General features: G+C 47.1%; 2 protein-coding genes across 2 annotated transcripts; one reads left to right on the forward strand and one right to left on the reverse strand.

Moving 5' to 3' along the window:
• Window positions 1–7,519: 7,519 nt before the first annotated feature.
• Window positions 7,520–8,336, forward strand: UCRPA7_8552 (putative hexose transporter protein; the record flags this gene model as incomplete). The annotated part of the gene is made up of 3 exons (XM_007921064.1): window positions 7,520–7,551; window positions 7,614–7,819; window positions 7,879–8,336. The coding sequence occupies 3 exons, from the start codon at window positions 7,520–7,522 to the stop codon at window positions 8,334–8,336; spliced, it is 696 nt and encodes a 231-aa protein (XP_007919255.1).
• Window positions 8,337–18,673: 10,337 nt separating this feature from the next.
• Window positions 18,674–20,020, reverse strand: UCRPA7_8553 (putative feruloyl esterase b protein; the record flags this gene model as incomplete). The annotated part of the gene is made up of 1 exon (XM_007921065.1): window positions 18,674–20,020. One exon carries the CDS (start codon window positions 20,018–20,020, stop codon window positions 18,674–18,676), a length of 1,347 nt encoding a protein of 448 aa, XP_007919256.1.
• Window positions 20,021–20,576: the final 556 nt, after the last annotated feature.

Below are 20,576 nucleotides of genomic sequence, written 5' to 3' on the forward strand. Positions count from 1 at the left end.
ACTTGGATGTCTTCAGTGGCGGAGTGTGAAGGAAAAGAGCAAAGCTATGCTGCGGAAAGTCATTGTCAAAGAGCTGGCCATCAAGTCTACTTATAGCTTTGTATTCATCCTTTCATGTGGATCATCTCCTGGCTGTTGCCTTCGGTCGGAAAGATAAATTTCACCGCGCTTGAGTCATTGTGCAGTATCCATGACTGAAGAATCCCCTGATTCCACGCAATGCGCTCCATCTTTCGTTGTTGATGGATTGTGAATGAAGCATTTCGGGAGTTTAAGAGGTTAGCGCTAAGCCTTAATGGGAGAACGGTGATCCCTGTCTGCAGACGGCTAGTGTTCTGCGCCTTTCCCAACACACCTTAGTGGGAGACTTTAGTGCAGGTCGCAAGCGACTAAGCCAAATCAATATCCCGAGTCTTCCTTCTGGAGAACCGTAGTAAATGGGCTCGATGAGGTGTTGAAACCAACAATTTGAAGACGCCGTACACCTCGGAAGAAAATACGGTTCCGTTACGAGCATGATTGGTTTTCGCAACTCTTTGAAGAGAAATAGACGGTACATAACAAGTAGCGGTCTGGCAGAAAATCACACTTAGATATTAGACCATTCATAAGCCAAACTGGATCGTAGGAATTCGACCTATTAAAATCTATGATTTTGATTGCTGTCATAATGCGATGATGTGAAGCTTCCTGCTCAAGGAAAGTGATATGATTTTTATGCAATGGACTTCTCCAATGATACAAGAAAATAAAACCCACGATCATGAAGACTGGTTGGCGTGACCAGACTATCCATTCCCGCTGGGTGTCGCACTCACGCACGCCGCCAACGAATACACCAGACTAATAGCAAAGTCCGTTTCTCATAATGGGAGTTCTTCAAGTCTTTGACGGAGTGAAGCAATAGACTTTGGTATAGATTCAGCGCATCGCGCCCATTTTCCGCTCAGCTTCGGGAATGTTTTGGAAGTTTGATCAATGAGACGTCCAGAGAGCCGGAGAAGAACGCTTTTGGATTTTGGCAATGACTATCTGGCAACTGAGTTCGGTCGTGTTGGTGATGCTCTGAAGTCCTGCAAGCCGGACATCAGCGATCAGGGTGTTCGGCTCATTCTTGGCTAAGCACCTAGCATCGCTATCTGTCCGACTGAGACGCTAGTGAGTTCTGTTATCTTCCCCGCAGGCCTATCACTTTGTTGGTGTTAATAAACACACCCGAACGCTTTTCCGATCGCTTTGGCCTTTCTTTGTTTCTCCGTACTACTCCGTTTTAAACATCCGTTTTGTGCTTGGGGCCGCGGAAAAGATGGAACCCGACCTGTCTCCCAACGCATCCCTACACTCCCAGGACGCCAATGGAGAAGCACCGGGATCAGGTGTGGGCTCGAGAAGCCCAAAACAATTTGGTCTCAGTAGGAACGACAACGGCAGGGTCCGCAAGATCCAGCGAGTCAGCCGCGCCTGTGATGCGTGTAAGCTACGCAAGAGCAGATGCAGCGGCACCAACCCTTGCCGCACTTGTGTGAGCAAAAGACTTCAATGCCTTTATTTGTCCAGCTACAGTAGAGGTCGTCCTCCGACACCAGTTCCAGCCCCGAACTCGAGCCCAGCCGCAAGCACGACGCATGCTGGGCTACGAGAGCCTACGGCGACAGCCATCGTACCGGAAACAACAGTGGAAAGCGTCAGTCAAGGACAAGGCGGATGGCCCAGTACATCCGAAGCATCGTCTACGATTCCAAGGACTCACGGCCAAACTTTTGATTCCGCCTCTGGACGGGGATTTTTTCATCGAGCTTGGAATGCATTATTAGCGACGCTTAGACAGCCGTCTCTCGTCAATCAATGTGAATTCGCTGGCAGGGAAAAGAACCAGACGCAAATAGCGGCAGGTGACAAGCCTTTCGATGTCTTCTCGAAGTCTGACGAGCAACAATGGTTTCCAGAGCGGCCCGAAGCCCTCGATCTTTACGCATTCTACTTCGACGTCTGCATTGCAACTTACCGTTTCCTCCATAGGCCAACAGTCGAGCGGTGGTTACTGAAAATTCTTGAAAACAGTGAACAATGTCTCCCACATCATCATGGTGTCGGTGAGCTCAGAACTTCCATCGTATTCGGCATTTTGGCCATTGCAAAGTACCATAAGGCCCAGTCTCTACATGCTGTATCACGCGATGGAGAGGCATTGTTCATCCGCCGCAGCGACCAGCTCTTCACCAGAGCAATACGCTTGGTAGAGAGCGCTACTGGTTTCCCAAACATTGAATCTGTCCAAGCAAGGTTGGTTCAGATCCTATATTTACTTCATACTTCACGTATGAACCAAGCGTGGTATATGTTTGGCATTACTTTGCAAATGATCACGGCCCTGGGTTTGCACCGATACGAGACACGAACCCGAAACAGCGCGTCCAAGAATTTTCAACTAGATTACGTCCGATCACAATGTGAGAAGCGCGTCTTTTGGGTCTCTTATATCCTAGATCGGTACCTTTGCGTTCTTTTTGGGAGACCACAGCACTACCATGACGACGACATTGATCAGCTATTTCCTGATTGTGTTGATGATGAGGATATGACACCAGAAGGAGCTAGACCACCGCATCGGGCGAAGGATTGCGTTGTGACAGCCCTAGTGTTGCATGCCAAGTACGTATATAACTTAAGCTGTTATATGCCCATGATGATTGATCATGTTCTACAGGATTACTAGAATTTTGGGCCACGTCATGCACGGCATGTATTCGACCAAACCTCTCCCTCCCAACCGTCTGTTCCCCTTTGTCAACCGTGTTAGGTCAGATTTGCGTGAGTGGAAGGCACAGCTACCGTCCTTTCTTGGTGCCATCAATCCGTCCAGTTTAGCTCTCCCGTTTCGCCGCCAGGCTACGGTGCTCAGATTAGCCTACTCACACGTTGTCATACATGTCACTCGCCATTTCCTTGCAGGCAATATTGGAAAAGACAGCGACTCTTCGGATGCCGTCAATGAGCAGATATCAGACTGCATCTCAACTGCAAGGCTCGTGCTGGAAATTGTGGACACGACGGCTAGCGATGACCCGCTATTTCAAACCCTCTGGTGGACTCATTTTATCACATTTTGTGCTCTAGCGGTGGTTTACATTTGGGGTATACAGCATCGGCTATCTCGTCTAAACTTATACACCCAAGATTACCAGGAGCAGCTATTCGCCCTGGCGGAAAAGTGCCAAACACATCTAGCTAAAGCCACGGCATCAAACTCACCTGGACGGCGATACAGCATTATCTTGAAAGAACTTCAAGCGGAGGCGAAGCGTGCAACAGCAGCGCCTACTTCTCATTCAATACCCGAGAGACAACAAAATGATAGACCCGTCTCCGAATGGAACGACACTTCAAGGGAGGAAGAAGACTTAAACGTACGACGGCACAGTACACAATCAGGTTTGGGTCTTGTTGACGTAGAAAAAGGTGCGGAATTGCAGCATAATCTCTGGGATAATTGGCAGACACGAGATTGGCTTGAAATTGACTCATTGGTGAGATTCTAATCCCTCTTCAGCTAGATTTGCAGTGAAATGCCGGCTGACAAGTTCAAGGTTTTTGATCAATTTCCTGTCCTCGGATCTACACCAGGTTCGTGGCTTACGGACATACCTAACTCGCAGGGATAGTGTTATCACACAAAGTTCGTACGATTCATATCTAGCAATAGACTGTTACCGTCCTTCATTTCTAATAGTCGTGATCAAAATTCTTGTATTTGTATGTTTCTTTCAATCTGCATCACTTCACGCTACAGATTTCAGCCACTATGTTTTTGAAATGACTAGAATTTGAAGCGAAGCTCTCGAACGCATCGTAGTCAGGAAGGAGGATATTCACATTGACAGCTAGTACGACTTGGCACCAGCAAGCTTCAATAACTTGTCGCTTAGTTCAGGCATCTCAAGTGGCTGGGTACGATCTTTGGGATCCCTTGTCCCATCCGGAAGGATGGCTTTGGTTGTTTTCGGATAAACCTCGTATGGCCAGTGAAAGGTAAAGCCAAATTCCTCAAAACAGGCCTTCTTAGCAGCTATCTGTTCCGGGGTTGCCCACTTTGCTGGCATGTACGTCGCATAGATGGCGTTTCTGATGGTGTTTCCCTTCGGTGTTGCATCTGATGCGTAATGGACAGTTCGGGAGTCCCAGAGGATTAAGTCTCCCGGTGCTGCACACACCTTCTGCACTTTTATCCCTTTCTCTGCAAACCAGGCCATCTCCTGCTCAGAGAACATATAGATGTCTGAGATGTAATTCGCAGGGTTAATTTCTTCGCTGATATTTTTCGTCGGCCTATGGGTCCTCCAGAACTCATCATGCAGCTGGCTAGAGCCCGGGAAAACACATAACCCACCGTCCTCAGGGCCAGAGTGACACAGATTGATGATACCTTGAACACAGTGAAGGCCTCGCTTGTGTGGACTTTGGTCGACATGCTCCCAAGGCTTCCTGGCTTGAATATCCTTGCGGTTTGGTAGTCCAATGTTGAGACCACCGAAGCTGACTAGCAACTCGTCTGTACCCCAAATCTTAGCAAACGCGTCTAGAACACCAGGTTCCATCCTTGCATCCCACATGAATTTCTCGTGCGGGACACAATAAGCGCCATAAGCTCGGATTTTTGTTGGGACAGGGAGGTTCTTCTGTACCCATGTCTCGGGATCATCAAGGTCGAGATCAGTGCCAAATGAGCAGATCCAATCTCTGCCCTTCTGTGCATATTGAGCTGCTCTTTCTGGGGGTATGGCTCCCTTTACCACCACAAAACCTTTCTCTCGAAGATCATGCCGAAAGTCTTCGTAAACAGCCGATCTGGGCTCTTGAATTAGCTTTGGACTTCCCGTGGTGTTGTTGCAGATCACTTACTTAGGAAGAGCTTCGTATTTGGGATACACTGGGTCTGGGAACTTCAGCTCTTCAGCAAAATCTAGGTCTGACAACGCAGTTGGGGCCATCGTTGAAATGTGTTCCTTAAATGCTCCTTATAAAGTATCGTGCAAAGTTGACGATATTTGGTAGATTACTTACGGCTTTTTTTTTAGCTGTAACTTTGTTTAAGGTGGATAATTTAGCTCATGTGGACTTACGCTGTCAGTCATCATATATAGCATGGACTCTTAGAGACACCGTAGCGCCCAAGAGATTTCCGCCAAGGGGCCATCGGACTTCCCCGGAACCCCACACTGTCAATTCTAAAGACCCGGAGTAGTTTCCGGGGGTCGAGTCGATCTCGGAGTATCTACAAGTTTCACCCGTTTCTCCGAAAACATGCAACTATCACAGATCGCCAGATCCGACTCTGAAGGGAGCCTTATCGTTGCAATTGGAGCTCTTGACTTACTGTACGAGACCAAACCTGGTATCTACTCGTCAGATACCAATTTGTCACAGCCACTATAGCTACCGAAAACTTGCCCGGTACAAGGTTGGGAGTTTGACATATCACTGACATCATGGAAAAGTATTACAGTAGACAGTAGTCTTGGCTGTTGGACAGGCTCTGTATCCAAAATTTAACGACCTCCACTTTTTACAACGAACCCGTTCCGGTGGTTTGTTCGACTTCTAACGTGATTAGCATGATATGTACAGCATCTGGTATGCTTTTCGCAAAATTCGAGTTTAATGCGATATAAAAAGCGTGCAGTTTCAATTTTCGATGCACCTAGCTACTCATAGAAGTGAGCTTCGAATCATCGTCTATTGATGCCCCAACCACTTTCACGAAACGAAGATTGCTCTTCGGTAATACTGCAGGGCTAAGCGTGGCGCTATTGTACGACCTGATTTCTTCTAAGATGCCAATGCTATTCCCGTACGGGAGTTTATCAGGTAAATTTGTAAAGGAATGAAATGGGGAAATAGGTATAACGAATGACATAATCCTCATTTAGATGAGATAGTCATTAACTCAGATGCAATCTAGGTACTACAACTTCTTTATATGTTCCAGGTCTATAACCTTTTTCATCCCAATGATAGCGGCTCTTAACAGAAAGGACAAAGTCTTGTGATAAGTAACTACATGCTCGTATTTGAAACTCATATCTGCCTCATTAAGAAAATGTAATGGAACCGGGCCATACGACGACGAGAAAAATTGGCGACTCCGACCGTTAATCGCTCTGGGTTCTGCTATCTCGGCAATGTATATCCGTTTCATCAGAGACATGGTCTTAGTCTGACGGTGTATAGGATCAGAAGTATCTTGTCCTAGGAGTCTATCGTGTGTGCCTTGCAGTGCTACAATCATATTCTCCGATGATCGTCCTTTGTGCCTGCCCATACTCCGATGTTCTCCGCTATCTCTTCCCGGGTTGGGCGGATTTCAACGGAACAGCAGATAAGCTACCACTGGCGTCTGATAAGGGCAGACAACTAGCAACTTTTGCGCCTAGCGTACCCCAACCTAGAAGGAGCCCTATCTTGATCCAACCACATGTACAAAGATGAGGAGAATTCAGTGCTTCTTGATCGTTCAATGTATAAATATGTTCTGTCGTCTCATGCCTTGGACTTCACTTGGTCACCTCACTTTAGATTAGCTGGTCTTCTGCACACGAGTAACGACAAACCTACAACTTCCTGAAGATGACGTATCAACGCAAATATGTCTCGAGGTTCTGCCCGAGCAGTTCTACTGCCCTCTTCATCCTGCTCACTACTGCGGGCCTCGGTGTCTCAGCGGCATGTATACTCTCATCTGACAATTTCTCTTGAGTTGGCACGTTAATGTCCCTATTTGCAGACACTCGGATATGACAATTCTATGATGGGTGGCCTCAACACGCTGCCGGAATACAAGAAATACTTCCACTTGAACACTGCAACTCGGGGCCTCAACACCGCTTCTATTAATATCGGAGAGCTGCTGGGTTGTCTTCTAGTCCAGCCATTTCCTGACCGCTTTGGCCGCAAGAAAGCAATTTGGGCTGCCTCGGCCATCTCTTTCCTCGGCATCGTCCTCCAGTCAGCCTCCCAAAACATTGCTATGTTTATCATTGCGCGAGTCATTCTTGGTGTCGGTGCGACATTTGCGGATGCTGTCTTCCCCACGCTTCTTGCTGAGCTGTTGCCGGATAGAGAGCGTGGCCCACTCATTGGTCTGTTCTTTACATTCTACAAAGTCGGAAGCTTGCTATCTAGTCTTATCAACTTCGGCTCGGCACATGTTCACAATTCGTGGTCTTGGCGGGTACCTAGCATTTGCCAGTTCCTCCCGACGATAGTGACCTTGGCATTGCTCCCTTTAATTCCGGAATCCCCGCGTTGGCTCATCAGCAAAGGCCGAGAGGACGAGGCACGTGAAGTCTTGTTGGTTCTACAAGGCGGAAAAGATGACGAGGTAGAAGCAAATAATAGCCTGCTTACTATTAAATCCGTTATTACTCGAGAGGCTGAGCTTGATACTTCGCATCCGTTCAAGGAACTCTACTTTGCGAAGCGAAATCGGAAGCGTCTGTTCCTCCTTGTGGCTTTTGGAGTTATGTCCCAAACATGGGGTAATATTATCATCTCGTAAGTTTGAGTTTCGTCCGTAGAGACTTAATTTGGAATGTTGTCACTAAACACAGACACAGATACTACATCAATACCATCCTTGATACCGTTGGCGTCACCAACACAATTGCACAAAACCAAGTGAATGTCAGCATCAACTGTTACACTTTGGTAGTCTCCATCGTTAGCAGCTTTCTGTTAAACGTACTTGGTCGGCGAAACCAGTTCCTTATGGGCGGTATAGGAATGACAGTGTCCCTCTTCATTGAGGGCGCGCTTACAAAATGTAAGTATCGGTCTCTACCGATTGCTCCGTAAAGCTGCATGTTAACGAAAATTCCGCAGTGTATGCTACTAGCGACAACAAATCTGGCGTATACGGTTCTATTGCGCTTATCTTCATTTTCCAAGGGTTCTACTCCTTTGGCGTTTCACCCTTGATTTCTCTCTATCCCCAGGAGGTCTCATACTACAAGATTCGTGCTGCTGGAGCCGCCACTTGCCGCGCAGCGTCTGTTACGATGGCCTTCATCTTTTCGTTTGCTATGAGCTATGCCATGCAAGATCTCGGATGGAAGTTCTATCTCATCAATGCCTCATGGGATGTCGTCTTCTGTATGATCATCTACTTCACATGGGTAGAGACCAAGGGCCTCCCACTCGAGGAGATCACTGCCAAGTTCGAGGGCCCAGACGTTTTGGAAGGAAGCCCTACGACGGGTTCCCTCAGCTTTGTCAACTCTGGGGTATTTCAAGACCCCGATCAGAAGATGCCAGCTAAGGTGGAAGCCGGGGCACTATAACTGCAGATAATGAGGCAAAACAGCGCAAGATGCCGCCGTTGAGGTAATGTAGACGAGGGTAAAGGGAGTGTTGTTGATTTGTTGGAGAAAGTCAAATGTGGTAAGGTCATTTTTTCATATTAGAAGAAGTCAATATAGGCATCCTATTATAAATCAATCAAAGAGTCATCTTGAAAGAAATACTTTCATACCTTCTTCCAAGCCGTATACTGATATTTTCCTGATGACGCGGGTCGAATTCCAAGGGTGATTCGGCAATGACTCAAATGAAAGAAACTTGAAAATAGCTTTCACAGTAGCGCAATTTAAGTCGGAAAGGATAAATTCTCTTAAATATAATATTTATCAGATGGAATAGAGCGCGTCTCCCAAACCGAAGTGCAATCTCATGAGTTTTCAGCCAGGCAGCGTCATCGGGCAAGAAATCAAAGAGATTCCCATCTGCAAGTAACACTGCTACACTTGCAATATTAGTTGGGGCACTGGCCGGCACAGTCGAGCATCTCATCAGGAACCATTTCCAGCAAGAGAGAATTGGAGTGAGAGCCAGAAGAGCATAGAGGATATGAGGAGACGCTTTGTCTTGGAAAACACGCAGGTGCCCTGTCGAGTCTGTGGCAACGGCGTCGAAATGCATCCTCCAGTCTAGTCCAGGGTGAAGAAACCATCGAATTTCCGATCCGGTTCATCAGTCAGGATGTTAGGGATGCCCCTAGCCGTCGTGCTAGCAAAGTCAACTGTACTGGTGATAATAGAGGCGAAGTTGAGTGTCATAGACTCGTTGGTTGGCGGGATGTAATTTGCTTCATGTCCATCCAAGAGTCTCCGCACAACGCTTAATCGATGCCTCATTAGTACTAGATAGAGTGGTTTCCTTAGTTCATGGTGTTGTACAGGAGTGGTTCTTGGAAAATATGATGTGACGACCGCCAGACTGTATGCGAACATGTATAATCGTGTTGGAATGCTTCTATTGAAGTCCTTTGCCCACTAACAAAAGAGATATGAGCGCGATCGCTCTTTATATAAGGAAGGAAGCCCTGCAGTGCGTTAGGTAAGGCTTTAGGCGGTCCCAATTGTCTCATATGAATAGGTTTAAGGGAAGGTACTGAGGTTAAGACGGGGAGGGGAGAAGGCAACATAGACAATTAGGTTAATAGGCTCCCTCTAAGCGAGAGGAGGGGGTGGCCATGCAAGAATCCTTTGAATTGTAAACCGCTAAAGCAGGTGTTGCCTCTACACTCATCCTATTGACCTTCTTCTATTAGGCGCGAGAACCCAGTGATATTCCGGTTCATGATTGTCAGACTGGCCTAACTCCCTGAGCAACGCACGAGCTCTATCCACATCTCGAAAGTCGCGACGACTCGAAGCTGGAAACAAACTCGGTATTGGCGAATTTAGATAGTCTCTCTGGGGTCTTTGATAGTGTGGGCTAGAGTTCTGATCACGCGAATCATACGATTCGCGTGAAAATGATTCGCGTGACATGTCAGAGAGCGTAGACGATTCGTCTTCTGAATCTACGGACGTCGATTCTCTGTATTCAGCCCTGCGTGGCAAGGTCACGCGGAACCTGGTTGATCGCGTGCCCAAGAGAAATATTCCCCCGGCTTCATGACTTGCATTCCATAAGCTAAGGAGACCTTTAGGACTCAAGGACATCTTCCACATTTTTGCGCGGATGTGGCCTTGTAAGGCAGCAAAAGCTACCTGGGATAGAGGAAGTTCTCCAGAGATAGTGTTGCTCGGCACCTCAGTATTTGAAAATGCGTGTTCGAAGTTAAAGCTATAGTTGATGGTATTGCCCAAGTAATCCGGGTCAGGTATTGCTATATGTGCATTTGCAAGGTCGAACCTGACCATCAGACTGTGATCATCTCCAAACCTCTCTATGCTTCGGCATATTGCAGCTTGGAACCCTACATGGTAGGAGAATATAGTAGCTGTAGCTTTCCACATGAAACTGCCAGTCATGCACACTGCTTGTATAGCTTGATCGAGGGCGTGGAATGTCTGCATGGCGTGTCTGCTCCAAGATGTCACGACGGTATCAGTTTCTTGAACAGCACCCAGTGCAAACTGAATCCTTCGCTTACCGTCCTCCGTAACAGTCAGTTCGTTCAAAACCCTTTTCGCTAAGTTTAGCGTCCTGTCAATTTGTGCAGCTTGAAGTACTTTTTGCACAAAGATATCTTTGGGAGCGTCATACAGAAAACCAAGCGGGCTTGTCTCGACCATGAGATACCTCAGTACGATGCGTTGGACTTCTGTTCGTTCCATCCAGATAATCATCGTATGTAGTTGGCTTTTGGACTTCCAGTATCCCAACTCATGATAATCCTGTTCTTCAAGATTTGTCGGAGTGCTGTTATCCCCTGATGGAAAGTCTTTTTTGTTTTGAGAAAACACTAGGCGCTTAACTATAGGAAGGACTAAATTAAAATCCCTAGTAATACGCATATCCTCACGGTCAATCTCCCCTGGCACGACTTTGGCGATTCGAAGTCTTCCTTCAAAGGTCCGGCGACCACTAACCGATCTATGATCATCTTGGGCACGGTTGAATATAATATATTCGCCATCTGGACACGAAATATACCCTAACATGAGCAGGAGTAAGTTTTGGATTGAACTGGCTTTCATTCGTGGCAAGGCCTGCAGGACAACTGGCAACGAGTGCATTTCGAAAAATAGCCGAACTTCCTCAGATCCTGTGATTTCTTTGCCATATAGAACACTGCCAGAAAGTCCAGATATAGACTGTTTCCAGTTTTGTGTCTCGATTCCCGCGTCTGGGACCACGTGAAGAGGTAATCCATAGTCTTGTCGGAATGCATATCGATGTATAACTCCCAGCACCAATATCCAATTGCGGTGGACAAGAAGATAACTCTGTTGGTCTTTGAACACCAGCGCATCTTCCCCGGCGATGGTCTTCATGCTAGGAAAGCTGGCCAACATAACCTGTGCAAAGTTGACCCAACTGGTTGTTGACCTCCGCGGTCCTAATTTACTGGGATCTGGCAGGGACTCTAGAAATCGAAGGTTGGGAGACCAGCGAAGATCCGGAACCCCGATGATTCTGTTGACTCGGATGCTCGTACCAGGGATGTGAAAGCCAGTTGAAATAAATATTTGACTAGGATCATCGACTAGAGCAAGAGCCCGGGCTTTGTCTGTCATTGACTTCTTGTAGAGGAAATAAGCTGGAAGGATGGCTGCTAGGGCGACGATGGCGATGAAAACCGCCACCCAAGTTCCAACAACTCCCGCTATGTTCGTGGCATCTGACATGGTGAACGGCCACTTAATCTCTGGTGTTAGATTTGTGGTGGCGAGTTGGGGAGTGCAATTGAGCAAGTTGTCGGTGTAAAATGATGAGGTCGACTAGCTCTAGCTACCTAGCTACTAGTTTACGACCAAAAGCTGAGGCTAGCTGGAGATAGCAAAAAGCATCGCGCGGCTCAAATGCCGTATCTCCCCAACAGTTCTACCCCGCTCTATCCATCCGCGACGGCCGCACAACGCAACAGGTGGGTTGCGCCCTTTGGTGACTGACCTGATTGGCCAGGGGTTAATCTATACTAAAAAACTTACTTACTTTACTTAACTATCATTATAGAATATAAGAATGGCTACCTCTTTCATTCTTAATTTGTTTTTTTTTTTTGTCTTAAAGGCTTCTTTTTGTGTGTATGCTATATGATATCTTAACGGGTGTTGGTCAGTAGTAGACACTGTTGTCCTGTTTAAGTAATAGTGGCCCACAAGATTTCGTAAGTTAGCTAGAGCTCGCCGGCATTTCATTATGGTTGTAGGAACGTAGGCAAGGCTATACATTCTTTATAGACTATATATAGACTAGCTTTCTAATAAAGGATTTCTGCTACTATTTATTGAGACAATGATTGGTAACCTATAGATTCTCTAGATATCTATATCTAGCTTAGGATGAATTGACTGGTAAACTTCTCTTATCTTTCGCCTTGCATAATTGAGTATTAATCTATTCTTCTACATGAGGTGTAATACTGCCTATGAATACAGAAGGACCATCGGCCTATATTAACCGACACTGTTATAGGCTTATCAGGGCCTGTTAGAGTCAGAGGCCACCTACTTCCGATATCAAAGCACTCTATTAGCGTGGTAGAAGTCCTGTAGACTTTGCATTGGATCGGCGCTTTCCTCCCTCCGCTTAGGTTTTGAGTCTCTGAAGCGCATTATAGATCGCTAGTCTTCTTTTGCCATAGCTAAAGGATCTAGTATGATGATCTCCTGTACGTTTAAATAGCATAAAACTTCTAGTGACTGTTTTAAGTCAACTGCCCGCTTGTCGAGTTCATAGCCCTTAAAGGGGGTTGAAGGAATTATGAATCCTTCTCCACGCAGGAAATCTCTTTTAAGTGGTAGCCTTCTGGCGAACAGATGTTTTTGTTTACTTATATCATAGGCATCCTAAAAACAGTAATTTACCTCAAAGTCCTCGGAAATTCTGAGCATCATAGTCCATTCCCCCTGATTTGGTAGTCTTTCAACAGAGAAACGCAACCAGTTACACTTGTGAAACTCGTCCAATCTGTCAACGGTCTCATCGAATTTGTCCCTTAGGTGTATTGCGCTCACACACTTATGAAGATGAAGACTTAATGAGCGCATTTCAAATTCGATGATATCATCCTTATTTGGCTGGTAGAGGTATATTCTCACAACTCGAGGCTGGCAGTCTTTGCCTCCAGGAAAGTGTATTGCTGGCACAGAGTCAAAATGTGGTCGGTTCTCTACATAATACTTATGTACTTGAGAATTCAAATTATCGGAATCGTCATTATCAGCTTGGTTAAACGAGTGCCTGTGGGTCAATCGTGCTGACGTGTGCATCGCACCATGTTCTCGGACAGGCTTCCGTCTCGACTTAACAGCATCCTGTACTACGGACAGTATGTTCGTGTATGCCGACATCAGCCCAGCCGCAATGAGATATGTCCGCTCTTGAAAATCCATTTTAGGCAAGGACTATCTTGGATAAATGAAGTTATGTTGTTCGTTTGTATGAATTTTGCAAGAGACCAGGACGTGCTGGCAGAGCGCACACGCTCTTTTGCTACATTTGATGTAATCCGGGAAGTCAAATTGGAGTTCGATGAAATAGCAGAGAAGTTGCATCTCACAATGCACACTACCTCTGTCGTCATACTTGTCGATAGTGATGTTGATGGAGTTTGTTAACTCTTCGACTCTGGGGACCAAATCGGCCTACGTTAAGATCTTCTGCCGGTAGACTTTACCATTCCACTCAGCCTGGTCTACGCTAATGATCTTATAGTCGAAGACTATGGCGCTTTCTTTATCTCGGAATTTAAGGAAGTAATCATAGCTAGAACGCAGATGGCCCAGAAATAGTATCCCAACAAGAAGATCATCGACTGAAGTGTTCTCATGAGTAGCATCTAATAAGTGACCGGAGAGAGGCCCATGCCCGCGATTGCGCTGGCGGTCACGCTCAATTGCGTTGCGAAGATCGCGGAAATGGACATCGCGATGGGCCTCTAAGGCCAGTTCAGCACATCTACCTAACTTCCGTATGCGGTCTTCTGCGAAGTCGTGCTGTTCACACTGGGCAATGTCGGTTTGAATGAGATGCCAGTCGTCCGGGCGTCGGAATTCCTCCGAAATGCCCTCAGAAGCATCAAGCACCTACGTGATGTAGTGCTTAAGTCGACTCTTGTTGGAAATAACCAGAAATCGTCAAAATTCGTCGTCCCGGCTCGGCTCTCTTTTCGAAGTCGTCGATGTTGTTGGTGAATTCAGCCAGGAGAAGAATTCTTTAGCGAAAACCTCCTCTTTGGAGGGTGAAGTATATTTTTTGGCAATCAAGACTTTACATTTCTCCTCCTGATCACCCTTCAAAATAGCGGTGGCAGTAACATTTTCCGCAGTCTCTTCAGAGAGCTTGGTCCAAGCAAAGCAATCTGCCAGTCGGTCAAGAAAGGCGCGCGTCACGTCATGTGTTAGAGGATGGCTGGAAAGTGATAGAGCACTAATAGTCCTCCGGGTAAGGTGAGCATAGAAGGCAAACGCGTAAAAGGTGTCCTTTTCAAGGCCTGGGTAGTCCCAAATTGTCACAGCACCCGGTGCAGTACGTGAGTCAGGCTGACGCGATTATGAATCCTCGAACTTCACGGAATATCCGTGTCCCGGATCGACAGCAAGCTTCTTGGATTCCATGAGAGACTCGGTATGCAGGATACTAAAGAGTATTTTTACAATATGAAGCAGCGGAAGTTGTTGCACACGGAGTGTTCCAAAGTCAGATTGTGAGCAGATTCTGGTATGGAAATCAAGAAGGCTAAGTTGCTATGCAGCTTGGTTGTTTCTATGGTAAGACCGAGCCCGAGATACGACCACTCGGCGGAAAACGCGGCGAATCACACAGCTTAAATCCGCCGAATGCCGGAAACTGGATTCCATACTAGGCGTTTTCCCCTCTCACTGGCTTGCTGTAGGCTGCCATGGCTGCCTCACGGTCCGCCGGAATTGTTGCCTCGCCTCCCCATCAGCTTGCCTACAAATTGTAAGGCTGTGAGCCCCAATGAAGTATTTCGCAAGGACAGCCCAGTCACCTTCAATGCGCACTTTGTACCCGATCATCTAGATCATAAGAAGGTCAAGTTCAATGCCGATTTTGCAAGCACTAATAAAGGGGCATCTATCTTTGTTGCCAGGTTTTCCGATGGGATGGATTTCCAGGGAACGAGGAATCATGACTTTGTATCTGCCACTTATGTCCTCACGACTGAGCGATTTGTACTTGATATTACATCTAGCAGTCGTCACAAAATCCAGGATACGTTACCAAATTGTTTCCGTTATGTAGTACTCTTTCTGTTCATCTCAAAAGCCTGAGAAATCCGCTGTACCTTAGTGACTGTTTCTTGAGCCTTACATCTAATTAGTAGTCTCCTGCTGGTGTGACGATTATGACTGTTTAATAACGTGCATCTCCGGCAGACTGAGCAAAAGCGAGAGGTCAACCCCATGCGGCCTCCCGGAATTGGATTTGAAGCAAAGTTCCATTGAATTCAGCCTTCTTGTAACTTTGTAGGGCCCGATGAGCTCCATCTTATCTTTTACCCACTTTGATCGATCGCTTGGATGGTTGCTCCATAAACCTGCAAGTCAAATTTGCAAATATATGATTAGGTTTGATAATAGAAGTCTGTTTACATCGTGCAACTAAATCTCAAGCAACTTGGCATAGAGACTTCTCGGATCTCTCTTCAAGGCGGCTCACAAATGTTCATAGTGAAACCCGATGGAGAGAAAGCTTGTCTGGCGGTAGAATGATGCCTAGCTGCGATTGCGAGCGGTCTGCATGGTCAAACATCCCGGAAATTTCACTAGAAGAACGCAACCAGAAATATGAGGAAAAGAAATTGAGAAATATTCCCAGTTATAGAGCTTTTTCTACGCCCACTATATCTGTGATGTTTCCATTCCATATCAAGCGAGTCCAGAGCAGGTATTGGGTTTGTTAGTGCACAGCGTGCGCCCGTACCTACGATCACGTGCGGATAGGCTAACAGTCCACTAGTAATTACGACATAAGGTGATGTATTGAAGCTAAGCTGAAGAGAGTGTGATCTCCGTGGACTAATTACGGCTATGTATGGTTGGTTCTGAATGATGACTAATCCACCCGCTAACAGCCCCATTCCATTCCAGTCCCGTATAATCAATGTCTGCTGACGACCTGTTTCTAGAGTCACTTACTATGTCATGGATATTCCCCCAGGGAACCGACAACGTGAGACGACGAGGCGACAAGCCATCAATGTATTGCCTGCCTTTTTCCCAAAGACTTTCCAGCTAGAACGGAGCATTGCTAACACTACATTTCAAGGTTTGCTTGGCTTGTCGAGAGCGCAAGATAAGATGCGATGAAGGAAGGCCGTCGTGCAGTCGTTGTAAGCGCCTTGGCTTGTTGTGCTCCTATGTTGAGACGACGAGCTCTAAGTATGTCAGACTGTTGCAATAATCGTACATGTGTAGACATCTTGCTAAATCATCCACAGAAAGGCCCTTTGTACCCAAGATCTGCACGACACACTAAAACGATTGGAATCCAAGATAGACACGTTAACATATAGTCGTCCCGGAGACGTCCCATGCGCAGCCACTGATTACACGAACCCGGGCAACCCGCAGATTCTTTCAAGCCCATCCGTGCAGATTTCTCCGCAGGAAAGCTGGTCATATCCTTCTGACAGCTCGTTTCAGCCCATGCACGAGCTTGCGATTCCCAAGAGACACCTCACAGCTCCACAGCACTTACTATCGTGGCCATCGTCTCCGGTGAAGCTAACCGGCCTGGGACGGCGATATCCCCTGGAACTGGAGGTAAAGAGGCCCAAACAAGCTCCTGTAAGCTCTGCGGGTACCATCCGAGACTGGCTTGCTAAACTCTCGATAACTCGGATTCGCGACTTCACTAGGCTCTACTTTATTTATTTCCATCCACAGTATTTAATCTTGGATGAAGACTACTTCTACAGCCAACATCTCAATCGTGCATTCCGAAACGGCTTTGGAGAGGACATCGAGTCCTGCCTCGTTCTTGTAGTGTTTGCTCTCGGTATCATGATCGGTCAACACGTGGAACACGGGGACGAGTGGACCGAAAGCGAGCTCACACTAGGCAGTGGTGATTGCGAACTCGGGTTAATGGAGCTGGTGGCGGAGATCTTTCGCAAGGTTTACGAAACTGACTGGATTAGCATCCAATGCCTACTTCTTATAGGGTGAGTGCTTGTTGAACATCAAGGCAGTTGGAGGCTACTAAAAACGTGTGCAGTTTATTTCACAATGCGAAGCTGCGGGTTCATGACTATTGGCAAGCTGTTAATAAAGCTTGTTCTATGATCATGATTCTTCTGCCACTGTAAGCTAAGTAGCTGGCAGCCAACTTATGCTCACTAACGTTTGCTGACAGGCAAACAAAATTTGAGGCGCAACACTGTCAGCTCTATTGGATTGCGTATCTCCAGGAGAGGTATAAGCAAGTCTTCACATCGATGACACAGAGCTAACGATGAGGGTAATCCAGTCAGATTCTGGCTGAAGTAGATTTCCCCCCTAGTGGGTTGAGCGGCTTGGAGGGCATTGTACCATTACCCCTTGCTCCCGACTCCCAAACAGAACCCTACCGCGCGGAGTACCAATCGTTCTTTCTCGCACTAATTTCAATGCGGCGGTTACTCAACCGTATCCATTCCCATATCTACAACCGAGGTATGTTGATATTTGAGACCGGGGACTTGCTTTGCCTATTCCATTACCCTTTCACTTTTGAATATTTGCTTATTCTCAATTAGATAGCCTTTCGGAACCGCCTCAAGCTGTCTTCACAGAGCTAGATCGCCAAATTGAAGAGTGGAGATCTTGTTTACCTGAAGTGCACCAATTCCCAAATTTATCTCTTGCAGAGGAGCTAAAAGCAACGCGACTCTTCCAGATACGTGCCTTGCATGACAGATTGAAAGGTCACCTCAAAACACGGTATTATGCTGCTCGGGCCATTCTCTACCGGTCATGCATCTACTCCGCGTTAAACAGCTCGATTACTACTCCCTTACAGGCTCACCACATCCGTGGCGCTCAAATTGCGTTGTCGTCGGCGCTCCAGTCTGTTTTGAATGGCGGCATACTTCACGAGCCTTGTGAATTTCTACTTCATCCACTTAACGCCTGGCGAACGTAAGCACCATTGCAGTTTAAATTTACGAGGAAACGTTATTGACTACCATAACCCAGGCTTTTCGCAGCGGAAGTACAGACAGCACTCATTCTCAGAGACGACCGACTCGGCGTATCTATACTTCCTGCAGGTTGGGAGATCATTCAATGGGCACGGAAGAAAGCTGTAACACCAGAAGCTGCTTCATTGTCACCGACGCTTGCGCGAGACTATGAGTTACTTCAGTCGATCATACGGTCTAGCCCAAAGGACAGTCCTTTTAGCTGATGTTGTATTCCTATATGAGAATATATCAGGTTCACTTTAAAACACGATTCTCACATTCAAGGGTCATAGTTTGTGACCCAAACTTCACGATACTGTTGAAATAGACTGACATCATGGCGCGCGACGCAAAGTACGTGACTATAGGTCTACCGAAGCAAGGAACGACATGCTAGGACCGCGATAATGACGGAAAAGTTATGTATACTGTGTATAATGGTTCCTATCTTGGCACGTTACTTGCATTTTGAAGATGTCAAAGGTGCAACACCACTGTGTTCGTGGTATTATGCTTGGAAGTCAATGTCTATCATTACACCACACATTCCCAGTTCTCCGCTCCTGGCCCTCCAGAGCCCTTGTGCACGTTGCGATAAGGCCAACGACAATGATTCCTTTGGTATGCTACACCCGCCACCTCGCTGCCATTGATGTAGGCAGTTCCAGTGATCGTGTCGGGTGCAATGCCGTCTTCGACCCAGCGGACAATTGCCATCAGCACATTCCCTGACGCATCTAAGGTTGCAGCGTTGCGCTTCTGGTTGCCAATGAATGATGCACCAGGTCCACCACCACAGTGGCCCATACCGGAGATACGAAAGAAGCGGTAGAAATCGTCTACCTGTGTTGGTGTCAATCCCATCGTATCTAACACATGGTTATAGTACCGTGGCGAGTTCTCGCTCGAAATAATGCCGTCGGCCTGTCCGTGGTAATGCAAGAGCTTGCCACCTCTAGCCTGGAAAGCTGAAAGATCACCGTCCCATGTCTCGATATTGAACAGGTTTAGGCGTTCGGATAACAGAAAGTCGGCTGGAGTCAGCATCGATGCGTTCCACTGGGGATTGTTAAAGATCGCATAGCGAAACCAATCAGCGGCACCGAACTCTTGTCCAGTATAGTACGTAAATGTGGCCTCCGTTGTTTCTGAACCAGGCTGCATGCGAGGATAGACGAGATTGCCATCTGGCATACGAAGTGGAGAGAATATCTTGCCCACGGTATCGGCTTGTACTTCGGTCAAGCAATTACTCGTCTGCCCAGCCGCACAGACAAGGTCGCCTGGGTTGTAGTCGCAGAGATCAGGCGACTCAAGGATACCATCAACATATCCGTCTAGACTATCGCATTGTTTCAGGATGTCGGCATGTATAGTCTGCCACATATCCACAGGGACGAAAGTCTCTGATCCAGGCGGCCCGGTGCGAATGAGAAAGTCACAACTCCATGAGGTGAGGTTGTTGAAAGAAAAGGCTGGCGCGCCTGCGACTATCCCATCAAAATCGTCAGGAAACGTCTGGGCTTCCTTAAATCCTTGGCGCCCTCCAGTTGAGCAGCCAAGATAGTAACTCTTGGTGTACTCGGATCCATAGAAGGTATTAGAGACCTGTTTCCCGATAAGGACTCCCGTATGTAGCGCGCGATAGGCGAAATCTTGGACAACATCTGGGTTGTTCAAGAAAGCTTGTCCGGTCATACCGTTATGACCATTGTTGGTGCCCACTGCCGCAAAGCCAAGCGATGTGGCATACTCAATGTCCTCGTATTGGATGCAGCCGCCAAGGCCACCATTCCCGGTGCTGAGGAATCGGCCGGTCCAATTCTTCGGTAGCCACACCTCCATGTCAATGCCCGAACGATTCGACGTCGACAGCGTCATGGCTACACGGCACAGGCTCGTGGTGACTACCTGAGAGGAACGCCCACAGCTGGGGTCGCCCCTGGTTAGGCTTAGGTTTGTTCCCGCGGGAACATATTGGGCCAAGGATACATCACCTCCTGGGATGCTCAAGGAGTCGCGTAAAGATTCGCAATCTGTCTGGAATTGACATGTTTGCGACGAGCCACGAGTAATAAAGCTTGCCAGAGCAGCAAGATGAAGAAGGTAAAGGCTCATATCGCTATTCGGCGCTTCAACTTGACTGTATGAAATGGAACAGCTGGGTCAAGCTTAGTAGTGGCTTAATTGAATCTATCCAAACCGAAAAGTCAGTTATATTCCTTCATGCCCGGACGCCAATTAGCTAGCATAAATAAAGCGGCACATGTGCTGAGGTAGGGCAGTTTTCCCATGTTTCCATCAAACAATTAATCCCTGGGATACAAATATTTAATCCGGAAGGGGTAGACTGCCGATGCGCACTCCGAGGAGGCATCGTCCGCCTAGTTACTAATGCCCAGTGGAAAGTAAACTGTGACACGCGCGGTGGCCTCAT

This window comes from Phaeoacremonium minimum (genome assembly GCF_000392275.1).
Source record: "Phaeoacremonium minimum UCRPA7 unplaced genomic scaffold PA7_03_scaffold_597, whole genome shotgun sequence".
Classification (NCBI taxonomy): Eukaryota; Fungi; Ascomycota; class Sordariomycetes; order Togniniales; family Togniniaceae; genus Phaeoacremonium; species Phaeoacremonium minimum.